Source organism: Paecilomyces variotii, assembly GCF_004022145.1.
Source record: "Paecilomyces variotii strain CBS 101075 chromosome Unknown C8Q69scaffold_5, whole genome shotgun sequence".
Classification (NCBI taxonomy): domain Eukaryota; kingdom Fungi; phylum Ascomycota; class Eurotiomycetes; order Eurotiales; family Thermoascaceae; genus Paecilomyces; species Paecilomyces variotii.
In genome coordinates, this window is record NW_021167144.1 from 1,298,741 (window position 1) to 1,317,781 (window position 19,041).

At 48.6% G+C, this 19,041-nt stretch overlaps 7 protein-coding genes across 7 annotated transcripts; 5 read left to right on the forward strand and 2 right to left on the reverse strand.

Annotated features, from left to right (window-relative positions):
- Positions 1 to 280: 280 nt before the first annotated feature.
- C8Q69DRAFT_266220 (hypothetical protein) lies at positions 281 to 1,142 on the forward strand. Its single transcript, XM_028626744.1, has one exon. The coding sequence runs from the start codon at positions 443 to 445 to the stop codon at positions 998 to 1,000; it is 558 nt and encodes a 185-aa protein (XP_028485409.1). The 5' UTR covers positions 281 to 442; the 3' UTR covers positions 1,001 to 1,142.
- Positions 1,143 to 1,496: 354 nt separating this feature from the next.
- Positions 1,497 to 3,108, forward strand: C8Q69DRAFT_498545 (hypothetical protein). Its single transcript, XM_028632301.1, has 2 exons — positions 1,497 to 1,928; positions 2,017 to 3,108. Exons 1-2 carry the CDS (start codon positions 1,767 to 1,769, stop codon positions 2,908 to 2,910), a joined length of 1,056 nt encoding a protein of 351 aa, XP_028485410.1. The 5' UTR covers positions 1,497 to 1,766; the 3' UTR covers positions 2,911 to 3,108.
- Positions 3,109 to 3,680: 572 nt separating this feature from the next.
- Positions 3,681 to 5,338, reverse strand: C8Q69DRAFT_266326 (guanine nucleotide binding protein alpha subunit). Its single transcript, XM_028626746.1, has 4 exons — positions 5,075 to 5,338; positions 4,649 to 4,991; positions 4,018 to 4,574; positions 3,681 to 3,952 (listed from the first exon to the last, which is right to left on the reverse strand). Exons 1-4 carry the CDS (start codon positions 5,190 to 5,192, stop codon positions 3,909 to 3,911), a joined length of 1,062 nt encoding a protein of 353 aa, XP_028485411.1. The 5' UTR covers positions 5,193 to 5,338; the 3' UTR covers positions 3,681 to 3,908.
- A 3,540-nt stretch (positions 5,339 to 8,878) lies between these two features.
- C8Q69DRAFT_467387 (dimethylaniline monooxygenase) lies at positions 8,879 to 11,455 on the forward strand. Its single transcript, XM_028630623.1, has 8 exons — positions 8,879 to 9,071; positions 9,141 to 9,346; positions 9,437 to 9,838; positions 9,916 to 10,244; positions 10,314 to 10,651; positions 10,721 to 10,868; positions 10,947 to 11,051; positions 11,132 to 11,455. Exons 2-8 carry the CDS (start codon positions 9,151 to 9,153, stop codon positions 11,318 to 11,320), a joined length of 1,707 nt encoding a protein of 568 aa, XP_028485412.1. The 5' UTR covers positions 8,879 to 9,071; positions 9,141 to 9,150; the 3' UTR covers positions 11,321 to 11,455.
- A 475-nt stretch (positions 11,456 to 11,930) lies between these two features.
- On the forward strand, positions 11,931 to 12,991 carry C8Q69DRAFT_444664 (Smr domain protein; the record flags this gene model as incomplete). The annotated part of the gene is made up of 4 exons (XM_028629015.1): positions 11,931 to 11,964; positions 12,108 to 12,208; positions 12,302 to 12,543; positions 12,622 to 12,991. The coding sequence occupies 4 exons, from the start codon at positions 11,931 to 11,933 to the stop codon at positions 12,989 to 12,991; spliced, it is 747 nt and encodes a 248-aa protein (XP_028485413.1).
- A 510-nt stretch (positions 12,992 to 13,501) lies between these two features.
- On the reverse strand, positions 13,502 to 15,039 carry C8Q69DRAFT_520750 (geranylgeranyl pyrophosphate synthase; the record flags this gene model as incomplete). Its single annotated transcript, XM_028633503.1, has 3 exons — positions 13,502 to 14,185; positions 14,250 to 14,576; positions 14,636 to 15,039. The coding sequence occupies 3 exons, from the start codon at positions 15,037 to 15,039 to the stop codon at positions 13,765 to 13,767; spliced, it is 1,152 nt and encodes a 383-aa protein (XP_028485414.1). The 3' UTR covers positions 13,502 to 13,764.
- Positions 15,040 to 16,209: 1,170 nt separating this feature from the next.
- C8Q69DRAFT_486687 (cell division control protein 14) lies at positions 16,210 to 17,162 on the forward strand (the record flags this gene model as incomplete). The annotated part of the gene is made up of 2 exons (XM_028631926.1): positions 16,210 to 16,465; positions 16,528 to 17,162. 2 exons carry the CDS (start codon positions 16,210 to 16,212, stop codon positions 17,160 to 17,162), a joined length of 891 nt encoding a protein of 296 aa, XP_028485415.1.
- Between the last annotated feature and the right edge of the window lie 1,879 nt (positions 17,163 to 19,041).

A 19,041-nucleotide genomic window follows, 5' to 3' on the forward strand; every position in this document is an offset into this window, starting at 1 on the left:
GTCTCCTATCAGGTCCTCATGGAACCGACAGTGGCCTGAAATCACATTTTCGCCCCTCTTCGACGTATCAGATATATATCGGTTGTCCCCGAAGGGCTTCCGTAGATTCCTCGTTTGAATCTGCCGTTTCCACGTAGATTATTATCGAGATCATGAGACAACAGAGTGCTAGTTTCGTCATTGTCTTAACCTAGTCGATGAAGGAGGTGGCTTGGCTGAGAAAGACACATGCCAGCAACTCCAGGTCGGTGTTCTGTTCCCATTGGATAACCCATCAACGTGACATGGGCTGCTTCGATTGAAATCCGATTATCTTTCTGAGATTGGCCATCATTTTTATCATGCATTGCCTATCCTGCTGCTCCCTTGTCTGCTTTCATCATACTTTTCGCAGAACTTAGGGCCACGACGTCGAAGACCCCATTATTCAGTTTCTGGTGACATGAGCAACGAATCGAGGACTCGACCTGAATCCACTAGGAAGATAATCAGTGAAGACAGTCAGACTGGTGGTTGCACCGCTACAGCCGAGATATCAACGCCTGCTTCAGTCCCGCTACCGTCAGCTAGTGATATACTCCAACCGCTATCTCAGATGTATCAGGAATCAAATATTCCAAGCAGCGGGGAAGTCGCTGCTCTTTCTCGAGGAGCGAGGGAGGAGCACCGTGCCTGTGCAAAAGAACCAGCTAATGGACTGGGGACTGATGGAGGATCGAGAAGCTCTAAATCAGGCCCAGAGCCCCTGCTGTACACCACAGATGAGCACGCAGAAGTTGATGGAGCAAAAACTTCGGAGCAGAATGCATCCAGCGTCACAGTCTCTTCAGTCAGTCCGTTGGCAGAATCGGCTGAACAGACACCGTCCGCTCAAACCCATGATGCGGATACAGAGCATCGACCATCAATACAGAAACGGAGTGAAATGGTGCAAGTTATGCGTGAGGTCGACTCTGACGGCGAACGAACATTTATACGACGAATTGTCGAGTACCGCTAGGTCCAGCTAATCTTCGCTGGTGGCGTTTCGAGTTCCACTGTTCTGGCGCTATAACTGGTATCTTTGGGATCAGGATTATTTCCTTCTATTTTTAGGTCATGCCAGCTTGATGAAGACCTATTTCATACTCCCCTGTTTGTGTGCAGCCATGCGGACCTCTTTCTCTCGGTGTTAACCTACCTGGTGGCATTTGTCTTCTGTCTCTATTTTATCTTGATGTCAGCGACAGTTTCAGAAGATCTCTTTGATGGATTTATTGTTGCAAGCTGTTAGCCGCAAACCTGTTATTGATGCGATGGCGCTCTTGACATGATATGTGTATACACTATTATGGGAGGCGAGGAGCAACATCTTGGATGGCGCATCATTATGGTGATAGAAATCGTCCATATACAATTAGTCTTCTCACATATATACATTTGTTTAATAAAATAAAGTATCATCTTGGCACCTTGAGAAGACAGATGAACTCCCATACTATGGTTAGTTATTGTCGAAGAGGAATCGAACTTGTCGTTTTGCATTTCCTGGGGAAAGAGCACCCTGCTGAGTCATCCACCAATCAACTTCAGCCTCTCGTGACATCTTCAGTCCCCGCCGCCGCGGAGCTACCCACGTGTCTATCATATCAAACGCAGCTCGAACGTCTACTGCGTTATGAACAGATTACACGCATAATACTTACCAGCGAGGGCAAACCATTGGGTGTGGATCCCTCAGTGTCTGATTTGGGAAATAAGAAAAAAAAAAGAAACAGAGACTCACGATGACACGCACGATATACCGCCCAGTCGCCGCGGAGGAATCAGACCTGGCGGTCCTGAACCTCTCGAGACTGCTGGCGCGTCTGGAGCATAATTTGCTTTCGCCATCTGCAGACCTCAAGCCGCTGAGACAATCGGAATTTCATCGGGCGAGAGTTGGAGCAGTGAGTTGAACCCCGTTCTTTCAGCTTCCTTGAGTTGTGTTTATGTGTTGTCAGACAAGACTTTGAAAGCTAATACCTGTATCCCTAGAACCTCGAATATGCTCGCTCACTTCTCGTCCAAATCGAACGTTCCCTTCCCAAGATCAAGCCTGTCGACCGCCGGCACAGCATACAAACGGATATCACCCGGAAACGACAGACGCTGAAGCTGCTCAAGGACAGATTAGATGCGATTAGTGCAGACGCAGAGATCCTCAGGTCAGAGGGTGACGAGGAGGATATCGACACTGGTATTTCATCCGAGGAGGGAGACGAGGACCTACTAGCTACCCCCGGTGAGAGTGCGGAGGAGGAGAACGAGGTTGAGAACGAGGTTCCCTTAGCGGAAGGGGTATCACGGCGGTACATCGAAGAGGAAGGGTTACGATCACCGACTGAGGATGAGCCTGTTCCCTCTACTACTACGACAACGGCTCCGCCGACGGCCACAGCAGCAGCAGCAGCAGCGGCGGCGGCGGCGGCAGCGACCACAGACACAGCCTTACGAAACCGTCACAATCGCCAACCTACCTTATCACTTACAGCTGACGCTGCCACTGCGACAGCAACCGGATCCGCCCTCCCCACCACCTCCTCCCCTTCCCTCTCCAAGACGCAAGCCACCGAGTCGGCTCTAGATGCGCACGCCCATGAACAAGAAAGCTTGACCGATTCCCTGCTATCCCTTGCGACGCAACTCCGAGAATCCTCACAGTCCTTCCAGACGTCACTCGAGGCCGAAAAGTCCGTGCTGTCACGGGCTGTCGAGGGTCTGGACCGGAACATCACCGGCATGGACGCCGCGGGTCGTCGCATGGGGCTCCTGCGACGGATGAGCGAGGGTAAAGGCTGGTGGGGACGCGTGCTAATGTACGTGTGGATATTCGGACTATGGCTCGTGGCAGTGGGGATTGTATTCCTGGGACCGAAGTTACGATTCTGAAAGTGTTGATCAGGCGATCTTGTTTGTGGTTGGTATTACTTCGTCCGTCTTGTATGTGCATGCATCTGAGAGGCGTTATCTTTTTTTTTTCTGTTTGATTTGATATATCAACCGCCTTCCTTTCATAGTCAGTTTTCAAGATACCTACCTATGCGGCAAAGATTCTCTTTCTGGCAATACAATACGATCGAATATATTACCATAATATTATTCTTTCTCTTTACAATCCAAGCAACCAAAAGCCGGTCCTAGAAGGAATCGAATATACTCCACATTCCTGTAAGAAGAGTCTGACTAAACCGAATGACCGACATGGCATGGACACGTGAACAAGCAACAAAGGAAGCCCATATAAGAGATTATTTCAAGGCATCCTCTCATTGTCTTTCCCACCATGTCCCTCTTAATAATGTCGCTCATTTGCTTCTGACTGAGAGTAGACCAAGGAGAAAAAGAAAATGAGTTTGACGTACGGTTACACACATGATTCTGACTGAGCGCGAGGGGGACGGGGATATCCAGCTTGTAAAATGAACAACACATGAAATCACAGAGAAAAAAAAGTGATGCAAAGAGAGCTTTGAACAAGACAGAAAGTGAAAATAAAAAAAAAGATGATATGGAGAAGATAAAATAAACTGGGGCTACGGGGAAAAGGAGCACACACAGGAAATTTTAGACGTGAAACTCTGGCATCCACTGGCATCCCGGGAGCTCATGGTGCAACATAAATCCCTCCGCCATAGTCATGTGATGACACCTGGACTGGTGTTGACAGTGCGACAAAAACCGACCAGATCTCATCTCGAGCGCAAATCACGGGAAGTAAATGTCTCAACGCCAGTAATTTTAAATGAAACAAGGAAATGACAAGTGAGGTATGGTATGAGAAACAGGGTAATAGGAGACGGCGACAGTGATATCAAATTACGAGGCCACATATGTGTGTGGTCTGATCTGCGACATATCCTCACCGAGCCAAGCTTCTTCGACGGTCATTAGATCAGACCACAGAGTCTGAGATTTTCTTGGATGATGATATCTAGACAAATGAGTCAGCACTATAGCTCACATAAAGGGCTCGAGAGCGAGGATATGTATACGTACCATTGACTGCAGCCATGACGAACCGGATCTGGGTCGTATCCGTGGCGCAGGTGAAGTGAGTATAGATCTGCTTCTGCTCTGCCTGGTTCAGAGAGACGAATCGGTTGAGGATGTAGTCGCAAGCGGCTGCGTAGTCGGCACCACCCTCATAGTCTGGGAAGTAGTTCTTCATAGGGCTAATGGGGAGCTTCTCCTTGAAACGGTCGATCTTGTTCAGGAAGAGAATGATCGAGGTCTTGATGAACCATCTGGAGTTGCAGATGGAGTCGAATAGGGTGAGCGCCTCCTGCATACGGTTGACCGTCTCATCTTCAAAGAGCAGTTGGTCGTACTCGGAAATGGCGACCAGGAACAGAATCGTGGTGACGTTCTCGAAGCAGTGGATCCACTTCTTACGTTCGGATCGCTGACCACCAACATCGAACATACGGTAGGTCAGGTCACCAATGATGAAAGTAGTCTCGGTGATACCGGTGGTCTTGACACGGGAGCGGAGCACATCCTGGTCATCGGGCATGTAGTCAGGTTGAGCGATCCGGTCAATGGAGTCGAAGTAACTACAGGATAGTGGTTAGTTATCAATCCTTCGCAGCGACTGCAGGCGCGCCCGGTTCTTTATCAGGAATCATACTATTTGGCCGAGTCATTCAGCTGGTACTCGCGAGACCGCTTGAAGCACTCCTGGACGCCAGCGTCCTGCCAGAGGGCTTTGATGGCCGCGCCAACCTCGGGTGGTAGGCTGTCACCTTCAATCTGAGCGGGCTGCATGAAGATGGTCTGGACGTGGTACTCTGCGCGCTGGTCCTCCAGAGGCAGCTCCAACGACTCCATCGCCTCCAGAATTACCCGCATCGACTGGACCGTGTTGCTGAAGATGATCTCTTTGAACGATTCCCGCTCATCCCGTGAGTAACCGCCCTCATGGATTAGCTTCATCTGCTTCAAGATGGTCGATTTACCCGACTCTCCCGCACCTAGAAATCCTCGTCAGAGACCATTCGACTCTTCTTCTCCCGCTATGTTTTCCCTCTCCGCTTGCGTCGACAGGGGCACGTACCGAGCAGCAGCATCTTGATCTCGTTCCTCTGCATCATCTTATCCCGCTTCAGCTGGTTTTCGATCTCCTCATTGCGGGCCTTGCCCTCCTTATCCTCTGTGCTCATTCCACAACCCATCTTGACAGATTCGTTTCAGGTCGTCTCGAACACTCGTAGAAAGATTAGTCTCGCTGGTGGAGAGTTTATTTCTGTGATGTCGACGACGGTCGGATAGACGGACAGCTGCGGGGGAAAAAAACAAGCAGTGTCAGTGGCAGAGATCCCCAAAATGCACACAACAGCGATGAAACAACGCCAATGTTCAACGTTGTACGGAGAATGGCTGCTGAGAAAGCGGATTGTTCCGTTTCGGGAAGGGCGCAGGACGCAAGGAGGTCGGCCCAGCGACTGCGCGACGCAGCTTTCTTCTGATGAGGCTGGCGGTTGAGATTCCGAGGTCTGGAAAACCCAGTGTGAAGGGGGGAACCGGAACCAGATTGGGGAGGGAAGAAGCGATGGATGTTTTCCAGAAGACGACTACTTACATTCCTGTCCTGGTCTCGAGAAACGCAGCAATCGGCCAGAGGCGCAATGAGTGAATGGGGGCGATAATTCCAAGCTCCCAGGGGGGGCGTAAGCTGCGAAAAGTCTAATAATTTCCTCCCAAGGGGGGGCTGTTGAGAAACGATGGAAGAAGAAGGAGATTGGGAAAAGCGTAGAGAAAATACACCCACGACAGAGGGGCGAATATGAGATTAGATCTCCCCAGGTCGACGAAGAGAAAGGGAGGAGGGGAGAATAATGATTAGAGTAAGAGTAGTAAGGGCAGTCGGGGAAGAAAGGGTGTTGAGAAAGGGACCGTTCAGTAAGTAGGAGAAGGAGAGCGGATGGGATCGAATAGGATTTGGGGAGTCGCCTGGGTGGACAGTAGGGGGGGGAAGAGGGACAGGATACGGTTAGCTTAGCTGGACTTAGTTTCGGCGCAGAATAACTAATGGATGCAATCAATCAATCAGTTCAGTCCCAGTGGGTTCTTCATTGCCCTCTCTCTCGACTCTCGACTCTTTTCTCGTTTCGCGTATCCGGGAGCGGAATTAGCATCAGCCTAGTCTACTCTGGATACTCTCTCCGTACTCTACATACTGTAATAATAATAATACTAATAACTTTCTCTCTCTCTCTTCTCTCTCGTCCTGCTCGAACTGAGGCCAACAGGATCCCTCCGGCCCGAAAGTCAAAAAAAAGGCGAAAAAAAAGCGTCTCTGAGCGTAAGGGGTCAGGGGCCAGTGCCCGCCAATCAGCACTCAATCCACTCTGCCTTGTTATCGCCAACTCCGAGACGATGGCCTCAGCTTCGTCCAGACTCTCCAGCCTGTTGTTCATCGTTCGTTCGTCGATTCTCTCCTGAATGCCCTTCCCAGTGAGATAGGACTGCAGATCTGACCCTAAGATGTCCATGTGCGCGGAGCCTCCAACGTTCTACCATCCCCTGGGGATCCGTCTGAAAATCCACGAGGTTACGGCAGATAGTTCACTTAGCTGCTCCTGAGCCAGCACCTACTTTAAACTACGCCTGGACGAGAACCATCTACCACTGGCTATCATCGACTCTATTCATTGTCGATGAACAGATGATTTCTGCACCTCACACTGCACAGAAACCACAGTTCGGTGGTCTTTCGTCCGGCACGGTGCGCCAATAATGGCCGGAGACGACTGGTGACGGGACCAGATCGCCAGGGGTATGCGCGCCCCAGTTCCTCTCTTGTTTCGTCCTTTCGAAGGCTTAACTATCGCTACCCGTCTTTCTAGAAGCCAGGCTGCCTCTCCCGTCTCGGCTGCGTTCAGTCCTCTGCGGACATCCCCATGGATCCCTTTCCGCCCGCTGCCATCCAGCAATAATAATAATATAAAAATCATCATAAATCATATTTCTCATTCCCGGGAAGCCGTTACGCAACGGTGGAAAACCGGATACTGGTCGAATAACGGCGTAGAATGGATCTCGTCAAGACAGAATCTCCACCCGGCGGAGACGATGGTTCTGCCACCGTTCTGCGCGGCGCGCCAGGTCTTCTCGAAACGACCCGTCTTGCTCCTCTATCTAACCCTTTTTCGGGCCCTCCATAGCCTGTCCGCTGTCCCCGTAAGCGACTTGACCAGCAGGATTGCCTCGTGGCGACTCCAGCGTGGAGGACGCTATCGCTAACCGGCCTCCCTTGACTACTGACTAGGAGTCGGTTATACTTCTAAGTTCTGTCTGTCAGCGGATAAATAGGCCTAATACCAAGGTATTCTTCCCGTATCCGCTCAGTACTCATAAGGAGCCGTACGAGACTACGACGATCTTCACGCAAGTGACAACCAACTACTCCGTAACTGCCACGAGAATCCTCTGTGTAACTATGGAGCAGGGGGTTCATCTACGAGTTCGTGAATCCAGGGATATATTGTGGAGTCCACCTCAGATTCACCAAGCAATTGTCAGAGATCTATCATCATGCCTCGGTTCAACAGAGACATTACTCTATAAGGAGCGAGGGAAAACCAAGCGTTAGAGACATTGCTGTCAACAGTGTCCCGTGAACGGAAAGTAAAACAAAACGATGAGAGCATAGAAATTATGGCGACTATCTACTCCATACAGTGTATTGCAGTGGGCATAACGGTTGGAAAGCCCTTCGACAGCAAATCATGCCTCTTGTGCATCCAAATTGGTCAATGACATCATCAACGCATAACAGCGTGACTTACAGTGGGCATTATTATTATTATTTTTATTTTATTCTTACTGAAGTACTACTAACTAACTAGAGCACTTTAATATTACCATATTAAGCCCATGGATCAATTCAGCCCTTGTGGTCCAGATGACGGGCAGGGAACCCCTTGCGGTCGGTTGGCTACGGATATCTCGATCCACCAGCTGACGCATCGCTGGGCACCGTATCTATTCTAATTCATCGTTCACCACTGAACTCCATACTCTATACGGAGTAGTACGACTCATGCTCTAAGCAAAAGAACGACCCACCGAATGCAGATGAGACGAGCGCCAGTCACTACACGTGTCAGACCTTACTATATCTACGCAGCCCTATCTCTCCTCACTGCAGGGTACAGGCCATGATGAACTTCATTATATTAATGCCTGTCTTGTCACCCTGCTATAAGTTACTCCGAGTCCGAAACAAGATACAAGATACGAATCATATAATTGGCCCCATTATTTGACCCTTTTTCTTCTTCTTGCAAGGATGACGACCAAATAACGATCTGAAGTTTTACTCTCCTCCGCATGAAACTCTCCTTTTTTTATTTTTTTTTTTTCTGGAATGCTCAGTTTTGTTTCAGGGATCGACTAACACATGAAACCTCTGCTTCAATGCATAGCCAAGCATCCTGTTCCCGAAATAGCCGCGCTGTGTTACGTTCTTTTCCAGAAGAAATCCGTTACACACCGGGACATCTCAACAACTAGTTACTACAAGCCTTAAGGACGGTACTCCGTAACTAAACTAGATGGCCCGTGATACATACCTAAGTCAGATGATAGTATCTCCGTGAAGAACGAATTTTGTATCAATTTGTTCTTATACTGTAGATCTCAATACCAATTCTCAAATATAAAGCGATAGATGTGAAGTATATATGCAACACTGATAATTCCACTGTAACTATGCATTGAGTAGATTACTCTACCTAGGTGGTTGAAGCTCGGTGGCCATCACGTGAGAAAAAGTCTGGCCAAATAGTCGCACAGCGTTCTGTAGCTGGTATGACGGCACAATCAAGTCAATAATATGTAGCTACCCAGCAGCATTCCTAGAATCAGTTCCGGTTCCGTGTACAGTAGTTAATAGCGGAAGTCCCCCCCAGAAAGAAGCCAAATTTAGTCCTTTCGGGACGATCCCGGATAATATCAAATTGAAAGACATGTGATTCTGAGTAACCTAGGTCTCCGCAGTATTTCAGCGGTTGTTCGTCCACAGCATTATATGTACATACACACAAGAGGTATTTCAGAAGATGATAGACCAATACGAACGGGAAAAGGCTGACGAGGCTACCTAATCTACCGTGAAGAACATCCGTCATGGCTTCGAACGAGAAGGGTACCATCATCGACGAGTATCCTGTCCCTTCCTACAGCCAAGTAGCGTGTGTTGGTACGGGCCTTAGTGCCATTGCACTTGGAGCGACGTTGAAGAGATGGTACGATAATGATGATATTCGCTTTTTCGAGCGCCAGTCCGACTGCGGCGGAACTTGGTTCATCAATTCTTATCCCGGTGTGTTCCCTCACGAATGTACTGTATGTACATATAGTACAGCCTTACTCCTTAGCTTAGGTAGGTTGCTTGATTCTAATTTCTTACCAGGATGCGCTTGCGATGTTCCAAGTGCTCTATACAGCTTCTCATTCGCTTTGAATCCCAACTGGACCAAATTGATGCCATCCAATAAAGAGATAAAAGAATACCATGATGGCGTGGTGAAACAATACGGCTTGCGCGAGAAGATGGTTTTCCATACCGAAGTGCGTAAGTGTGTTTGGCGAGATGATGCGAACTGTTGGCTGCTCTTCTTGATCGACCTTGAGACTGGAAACTTGTATACGCATGAATGCCAAATCCTATTCGCGGCAACGGGCCAATTGATTGAACCTCGACCCTGCGATTTTCCAGGCGCATCGGCTTTCAAGGGGACCATCTTCCATTCTGCAAGATGGGACCACAGCGTCAATCTAGAAGGAAAGAACGTTGTCGTTGTTGGTAATGGATGTGAGTTGTGGATTTAGTAATCGTTTTTCATCTAACTAGTTACTTCGAATTATTAGCTAACCAGGGTAATATTTCAGGTACTGCAACTCAGATTGTACCTTCGATCGTGAAGAAGACAAAATCATTGACTCAAATAGTCCGAAGCAAGCATTGGGTTTTCCCCGCTCACAACTTCCATTACCCGAAGATAGTGTCTTGGATTCTTCGCCATGTGCCCTTTGCTATGAGGCTCCATCGTTTCCATGTGTTCCTCGTAGCTGAGAACGGTTGGCGCCTTTTCCCAATGACAAAATCGGCTGCGAGGTTTCGAGAGAAAACGCAACGGACGATAGAGAACTACACGAGGAAAACTGCTCCAGAGAAATACCATGACATTCTTATCCCGGACTTTGATGTCGGCTGCAAGGTGAATCTCCCCTGACGGTCATGATTGTATCATAGTTATTTGGACTACATATTCACTTACACCTGGTAGCGTCGCATATTCGATTGCGGGTATCTCAAATCTCTGCATGACGATAACTTGCTCTTGACGGACGCCAGAATTACGGAAATCATACCCGAGGGTGTGAAGACTACAGACGGTATTATACCAGCCGATGTGATTGTATTAGCGACTGGGTTCCAAACCAACAAATTTACTTCTTACATGGCCGTTCACGGACGAGAGGGCACCATCGAAGATCATTGGGCACGATACGATGGCCCCGAAGCCTACAATTGCTCGACTTTGAGTGGATTTCCGAATTTCTTTATACTACTAGGCCCGAACTCCGCAACAGGACACACTTCCGCACTGATAGCGGCCGAAAAGTGAGCAAGGTCCTATCGAATTCCATGCTCCTACTCCATGACACATGCTGACCTATCCTATTGGAGTAGTTCTGTAAATTATGCCCTCCGCATAATGGAACCTGTCCTGAATGGAAATGCCGCAGCGGCCGAGGTCAAACAGGAGGCGGAAGATGCCTACGCTCATGAAGTTCAATCGGCTCTGCAGAACCGCGTCTGGAACGCTGGCTGCTCTTCTGTAGGTTCAAACTTCCAAGTAACGCATTCGTCTACCTACCAGGGGCTGCTCGGGATCTGATTTTGTACTGTTACCTAGTGGTATATCAACGAGAAGAAGTGGAACTCCATGTCCTATCCGTGGACTCAGGCACATTACTGGTATCGCAGCTTGTTCCCAGTGTGGTCTGATTGGAAAATCAAAGTATGTCCACACTATATCGAATGCCTATTCATCTCTGGTTAATATGATGAGGAATGGCCGTTGACAAAATACCTCTCTAGCGCACCCGTAGAAGCTCAGGGATCAGGACCAGCCATTACTTATTACTCTTACTCGTCGTCAGCGGCACCTGGGTATCCCTACTTGAGCGGCATCCCAGTCTGAAGGATTCGTTGTCGGGGAAAGGACTTATAGACGCGGCCAGAGCGGTGATAGGATACTTTAAAAGGACTGTCTCATGGCTCTCTTGAACAACAGTAGTTGACAAGTTGGATTTCTCATTGCTATTACGGCTTGAAGGAGGTTTCGCGCAAAATATTTTGGAATTGGAATCTACAGTGAAAATCTGGAACTTTAAACTCTTATCCTGCAACTTCATAGTATGGGGCACTAACAAAGTCTGCTGAAACCATAATTTATATCAAGTCACCAATTAAATACATACAACTACAAGATGTGCACCTCAACCCACTGATCTGGCGCGTCGGATCCCGCAGCATCATGCTAATAATCAAACAATAATACCATGCATCAAAATCACTTACACCCGACATCCGGTTCCTTACCAACTCGGGTGTTCCTGATCATCCATCCAGATCTGTGTTCCCTTTTTCGGCGCTTTTAGCGGCGATCCGAGAGCCCACATTTATACACCGACCCATTGGTCCAGGATCGATTTATCGTCCGATAAATGGATCCACGAGCTGGCTTGGCACGGGGAAACTAGCGATTAGTTAAATGAACCTGCGGCGCTTCAGCTGCTCGATTTTGAAATGCGACATTACAATTACTCTTCTTCTCTTCACGATTCTGATTGTTCGCGGGATCTAGCAGGCGGGTTTGCCTATACGTTTTATCAAGATGTCGCATGAAATGTCATACATGGGCTCGAGGGGTGAGTTGACATTGACATTGACATTGACATTGACATTGACATTGACATTGACATAATCGGAATTGCAATTGCGATTGCGATTAAGAAAACGCACTGATTGATTGATTGATTGATTGACTGACTCGATTCGTTATCGATCGCAGCCCTGAATCACTCGCAGAATGACTCTGCCGAAGCGGAATATGATCGCCTGCGAGACCTCGCGCGACAGGAAGCCAGGAAGCGTGGAGAGTGCTTTGACAAGGTATGCTACCTATAGTTAGGCCGCAACGACAAAATGCGTTAAAACCAGGAGGGAAGTCTAACTTGGAGCCGGAACTGCGATTAGTCCCGACAGGCTTATGAGAATGGTGATGGTGCGCTGGCAAAGGAGCTCTCTGAGAAGGGTAAAGCCCACGGTCTCAAGATGGAAGAGTATAACCGTCAGGCATCCGAGTTTATTTTCCGTGAGAACAATGCGCCGGGACGGGTTGCTCCAGATACTATCGACCTACACGGCCAATTCGTGGAGGAAGCTGAGGATATCCTGGAGGAGAGAATCAAATATGCCAAGGCGCATGGACAGAACCATTTGCATGTGTGAGTTTTTTCCCGGAAGATTAGCAGATTGTGTTTGTCAGAAAAGAAACCATGCTGATCAGATGCCCCCTTGAACAGGATCGTTGGCAAAGGAAACCACTCTGTCAACCACATTCAAAAAATCAAGCCCCGCGTCGAGCAGGTCTGTCAACAACTAGGTCTGCAATATGCCACAGAGGAAAATGCCGGACGTATCTATGTCAACTTGACTGGCGGGCCAGCCGAAATGCCCCAGTACGACAGCCACCCACAGTATCCAAGCACCGAAACCGGCACATATCAACCTTCTCATCCGTCTCATCAACAACCGCATCAGTACCCGCAACAACAGAACCACCAACAACAACAGCAGCAGCCACAGCAGGAGGACGAGATCGAGCAACTTGTCGAGAAGGTCTTGCCCCGCGTGCTGCGCAAGCTGGAAAAGGCTTGCTGTACAATTATGTGATGGGTTCCGACCATTCTTTGGGCACTTTTTTCTATGACCTTTGGATACGATTTCGAGATCCCGCCCTGCGCTTCCAGGATATATGGGGTGCTTTTATGGGCCTAGGTGTCGTTTCTACGAGGAACAACACAGCAATGTTCCTTTCCATTTCTGGACATGAGATGTCTCCCTGGATCGAATTTGACCGAAGGACCCGGAAGACACGCATAATAGATCTCCCCACGTCTTCAAGGATATACCCCTGGTGATTTTCCGTTTTGTTTATTTACGCAGCTTGCTATGTTTGTGTCTTTTCTCTCACATCAGTGGAAAATCTCCGTTAGCCATTAGCCTGGGCCTCGCGCAAATATTTGAGAGGCTGGCGGTGCTTATAGAGTAGAAGCCATGGAGGCAGCAACATATCCGAAAATAAATACATCCTAGAAGGAGTTAAATAAAGACCGACCCGACAGACCTAACAGAGACAAGTAAGGAAGACCCGGTTACTGTCCTCGTCGCAGGGGGTTGACCGACATATGGAAACCAAAAGACCTTTGGGCCACATCAAGATAAAAACACATCCGTCGCCCGGTGGTTCCAACCGGACCGTCACAATTCACCTGGGCACTCCTTATCATCATCCGTAACTAGTTATAAGAGATCATCATTCTGCTCCAGCGGATATCATTGCCGTTGTAAACCAGTCGAAGATACGATTTAGCGGAAGGGGTATATATCAACAACCAAATCCAAGCACGCATGTCAAATATGGCCTCCAAAGCCGTAAACCAAGCTTAATCGTCTTCTCCATCTTTCAAGGTCGACTCCACGATTTTCGCGAGGATCGCTCGGATCATCGTACCTTCACTTTCGCCTTCTTTCTGTTCCCCTTCTATTTCGTCAATCAGGGCGAGAGCCTTGTCCCGCAGCCGCCTCACCACTTTTCGCGTGTATGCGAAACTACCAGTGCTTTCCATGTAGCTCACAGCGTACAGCTTCACCTCCTCGTCTTTTGTCCGCTGTTTGAGGATATTAACCAACTGGAGGTTGCTCGGGTTGGAACGGATGCTGTGGATGATGGGAAACGAAAATTTGCCCTCCGTCAGATCCTCGCAGAGCCCCTTATTCTTGGTGTAGGTCGTGTTAGACAGGTTGAGGTAGTCATCGCAGATCTGGAAGATGAGACCCATCACGTTGACGAGAGCGACACAGTCCCTGCAAGAAGAGCAAACGTAAGCCGATGCATTAGGCACATGCCGATTAGGGCGCGGAATCATACTTTCCGGTGTCACTCTCAGCCTGCATCAGCTTGATAGCAAGTCTAAAGAGCCCCCCCGTCTTATTGCCAACCATCTCCAGGTAGTCATCCTCGCTGGGACATGTCAGGGTGTCACGCCAGAACAGGTCCATTCCTTGACCACGGTGGAGATTCAGCAACTCTTGAGCATATATGTCGATTGCAGCCGGGTTCTTCAGCTTCTGCACTTCCTGTAGGGCTAGGAAATAGACGTAGTTGGCCGAGTTGATCGTCTGGGCCGTCCCGAAGATGCTATGGGCAACGGGAACGCCTCTCCGTAAGATGGAATTATCTTCAACGTCATCGATTCTGTCGCGCACACATCCCCGTTAGACATGGACAGTCACGGTCACGAGGTTTCTGCTTACAATAAGGATGATGTATGGAGCATGACAACCACCTTCGTTATGATGGCCAGGCTATCTGGGGGAACCTTCAGCCAGGCGTTGAATGCAGCGATGAATTGTCTCCGCAGATCCTTGCCTGGGTGTTGCGACATGTAGTCGTAGGGACCCATCAAGATCTTCTCTTTTTCCTCTGACCACATTCCGTCCCTGTATTTCGTCCCGTCGACACTTGATCGGTTGCGAGAATGCTTGTAGGTGGTGTTGGTGGGCAGATTATCAGCGGCGGGGTTCATCCAGTCGTCCTCGGGGATGCCTTTCAAGCCAGCAGTTCTCGACGCGGCCTCGTGGTGATGATGGCCATTTGTAACCCCCGTCGAGCTCGTCCGCGGAGGGATCGCTGTGGGAGGTTGCAAGGATTCCGGCATCGTTGTCCAGATGTATTGTCTTGAAGGAAAGAGATGGGAGTTTGTGGCAGGCACGAGGGCTTCGTTATTCGGGGCGGGTGTGCAATGGTTGCACACCTACCTTGTGTTGGTCACACAGAGTGGATTTAGAAGCTGAAGAGTCGAATTCAGGTTAGACAGAATATTAGCAGCAAAAGGTTGAAGGAAAGATGAATAAGAACAATAAGAGGAAGAATAACAATAATGGTAATAATGACAATAATACCCAAAATCCAGCAGAATGTCTCTGCCTGCTACGATATAGAGAGTCGAGACCGCACATGACGCAGCTGTTCGGAGTAAACCTAAAACGAGGGGCAATCGCATGTGACTGCCCGCTAGCCCTAAAATCCGGAGTTGTTGAGGTCGTGTTTTCAAGGTGCTGCTGTCCATCCAGGTCGCACTGTCAGACATATCTACGATTATACTGTTCCCTGACAATGTTTCAATTATCATCTGCTGTGTCTCAGTTGAAAAAGGTTCGTTGCTGGGAGCTTCTTACTGCATGCTGCAGAGTGATTGTGTGACCAATGTGTAGGTATGGCTCCAAGTCCAACAGTGCCAGAGCTCCTTGCAGAATCACCAGCACCCAAGGACCGGACTAGCAATCGGGTAACGCCCTCGATCGGCGGCTAAGAGACCATGCCAAATCGTCATGACGGACACATCTCTGTAAGGCAACGCTAGAACAACACTCGATCGCACGAAGCCGTGTCGTGGTCCCTTTGGCATCTGCTGCTGCAAGTGTTGTACAGCGTGGTTGGTCCAGACTGGCAGTGGGGTGGGCGGTGGCAGAATTTCACCGTGCCAACCGCCCGCGATGTTTACCTCGTTGTGGGGGATATCGGTTTACTAGTGACTGCTAACAGAGTATCTAAAGCATTTAGTATACTCGGTTTGCTTATCCTGCTCCAGCTGTTCGCGCCAGGTCAGCGCCCAACCTCCTCAGCCTCAGCCCCAGCTCTGGCCCAGTTGCACGCGGCTGGCTGGATGCTCCATCACGTCAGGAGCTGCCGCCCGCAATCAGGTTGGCATTTCTTTTATTTGGCGGACTGCCCGTCCTCCCACGTCTCCATCCCTTCGTTCTCCTCTACCTGACGGTGAGCTTCAAATCCTCTTCAAGCTGGTTATAGGAACCAACGGTCAATCGCAATGGAGACTCTATTAGCGCATTCATTTGACTACCTCTCTTCCTATGAGCCTAGCAAGATCCGGAAAGGACTGCGGCAGGTGGAGGGGCTGTTAGCACCGATATGTTTGTCCAGATCCAAACAGGCACCGGTCGACAGGCGGAGATCGATTGTCGCCCCCGGCTCACCGCAACCTCCCGCAAAACCTCTCGGGGAGCTCAAAGACGATCCGGCCTTCAGGGAGTTCTTCAAACTGCAGGATGGATTCCAATGGAACGGTATGTGCCGTCATACGATGCCAGAACAAAATGGACTGTCGTCTTAACTGGATTCTGAACAGTCGCACTACGTCTCGTTACCTGCCTGGAGCATTTGCTTGGCCGAGGTAGCAATGGAACGAATGATTTGCTTATCATCTCGACTCTGGACCTGATTCAAGGTGTCCTGCTACTGCATCCGCCTTCCCGAACGCTATTCGCTCGCGAGATATACATGAACCTACTCCTAGATCTTCTTGATCCCATCAATTGCCCCGCAATCCAATCGTCCACCCTTCTGACGCTGGTAACTGCTTTGTTGGACAGTCCAGCCAACACACGAACCTTTGAGGATCTGGATGGCCTCCTCACTGTCACATCGCTATTCAAGCTGCGGGCGACATCTCGTGAAGTGAAGCTCAAGCTTGTTGAGTTCCTTTATTTCTATCTCATGCCGGAGACACCAACTACCCCTGCGCCCGGATCTAGCGCACCAAACACCGCCGTCCTTGGCTTGCACCGCAGTCCTAGCAAGGTCGCCGGTCCTGTTTCGCGGAGCGTCAACGTTCCTGGTGCGGGAGGCAGAGACAGTAAAGGCGGCCGCGACACGCGCACCACGGAAGAGAAACAGGCACTGCTCGGACGCTATCTCAACAACGTTGAGGATCTAGTGGAAGATCTCAAGGAAACGGCACCTTTTGGAAGCTCCGTCTGTTGATGACATTCTTCACATGCTGTCTACACCATTGCAGTTGTATGGTGGGACCCTGGGATTTGCCTTTGCTTTTATTTGCCGGTTGGCCTCCCCTTGAGTTCTTTTCTTACCCGTCTTATTATCATGCGATTGATGACTGAACTATTTTATGCATTGGTTTATGTTTTATGAGCGTGTTATGATCAAGGTTTCATGTGATGGTTCTCTTTTGTCGAGCCCGGTGTCTTGTCCTTTTTTTCATGTTTGGTGTTATGCGGCGGGATTCTGTACGATTAGCGATGGGAGTCCTATTCATGCGATACGAGGAATTGAACAAGGTTAAGAATTAGATTCACACAAATCTCACATTAAATCCATGAATCACCCCCGAAATAAGTTGGAACGATCGCTTTCGGGATGGCTTACTTCGACTCAAGATGCTGACTGTTATACTAGTGTACCATAGATCAGGATCTGGAAACTCGGCTATCATGACTTATTCCTATTCGCCCCCCGCACGAACAGAGCTTGCGGGCAATAACTTTATTTTTTCCTTGTCAATCGACTGTCTCAGAAATGGGAATAGTACTGTTTCTTTTCCAACTCTAATATGACTCAATTGGCAAATTGGTTATTATCCTTGAACCAATCTCCCTCGACCGCAGACCTGGTATCCCCCGAGATCAATATTTGAGATGTATTTCATACCATAAACTTGGTGATCTCCCAAATATAATATAATTCCATTCTCCATCTTCTTATGGTATATCTTTATCCTAATTCGAAATACCAACCTGCATATATACTGTAAGGAGAGTATCAAGGATCAAATATGGAAAAACCAACACAGAAGAATCCAGCAGCGAGATCCTTATCAGACGAAAAATAAATCTCCGTCCCAACAGGTTCAGTACATGGAGACGGTAGATGCGTATGATAAATGGGCTGAGGTAGGTTGATTTCTGTCGAATCCTATATCACGGAAGCAGGATCTGAATTGCTTGCTTGACTCTAGGTCTAGGGGGGATTTTTCTCTAGCATACAAAGAATCTAGACCCTAGTAATCTAGTAGGTTCGATCCAATTCCATGCGGGAATAAGGTGTAACAGATGATTGCAGATCACCTGGCGTTTTCTTTGTACGCCGACACAATCACCTTCATATCGAAGGCTGTTACTGTCTTAAATTTGTCTCGCTTTGTAGTGGAGATAAACCTATTACGGCTGGCAGTAAAGTCTTGAGATGCTGTTCTAATATTTTGACCCTATCCGACTTGTGATCGCAGCTCTGTGTTATCAGATCGCAGCTCTGTATTGTCCAGTTCGATTTTTTCAACCTTTGCTTCAATAAGTAAGAGTCGGCTATCATGCTCTGCATATGCCAATCCGGCAGGATTTCCAACAAATATCTCTACTGCTTTGCGGACGTTCTTGCGCGTATTACGCGTCTTTTTCTGCATTTCAATCATTTTCAGCGAGTTATTTATTGTTGAAGCATGTATGTGTCACTTACAGAACAACTACTGCTTGTCGCTGAGCTTTGAGAGAAACTTCAGCCGGCGATATATCACGAGGATGCCGTCGACTTTGAAGTCGACGTTCAGCTTCGGCCACGCGACCTATCTCAGAAAGGGCGAGAATGTGAGGAGAGACTGAAGGTAGATTGAGATCTCGACATAGGAAAGTGCGACGTAGAATTATTTTGCTGTGAGGGAAGTAGTGAGGCGAAACTAATATTTGCAGTCTTGGAAACCATGGTTCTCGAGTCACATGGCATACAATTACCTAGTATCTTGTCCGCTAACCTTAACAGAACACTCTCAATGAGTGAGTAGTTGCGAACCAAGATGATGAGAGTGACAGGAAGGATGGGATTTGGCGTTGTTTGGAATGAGGGAGTAAAG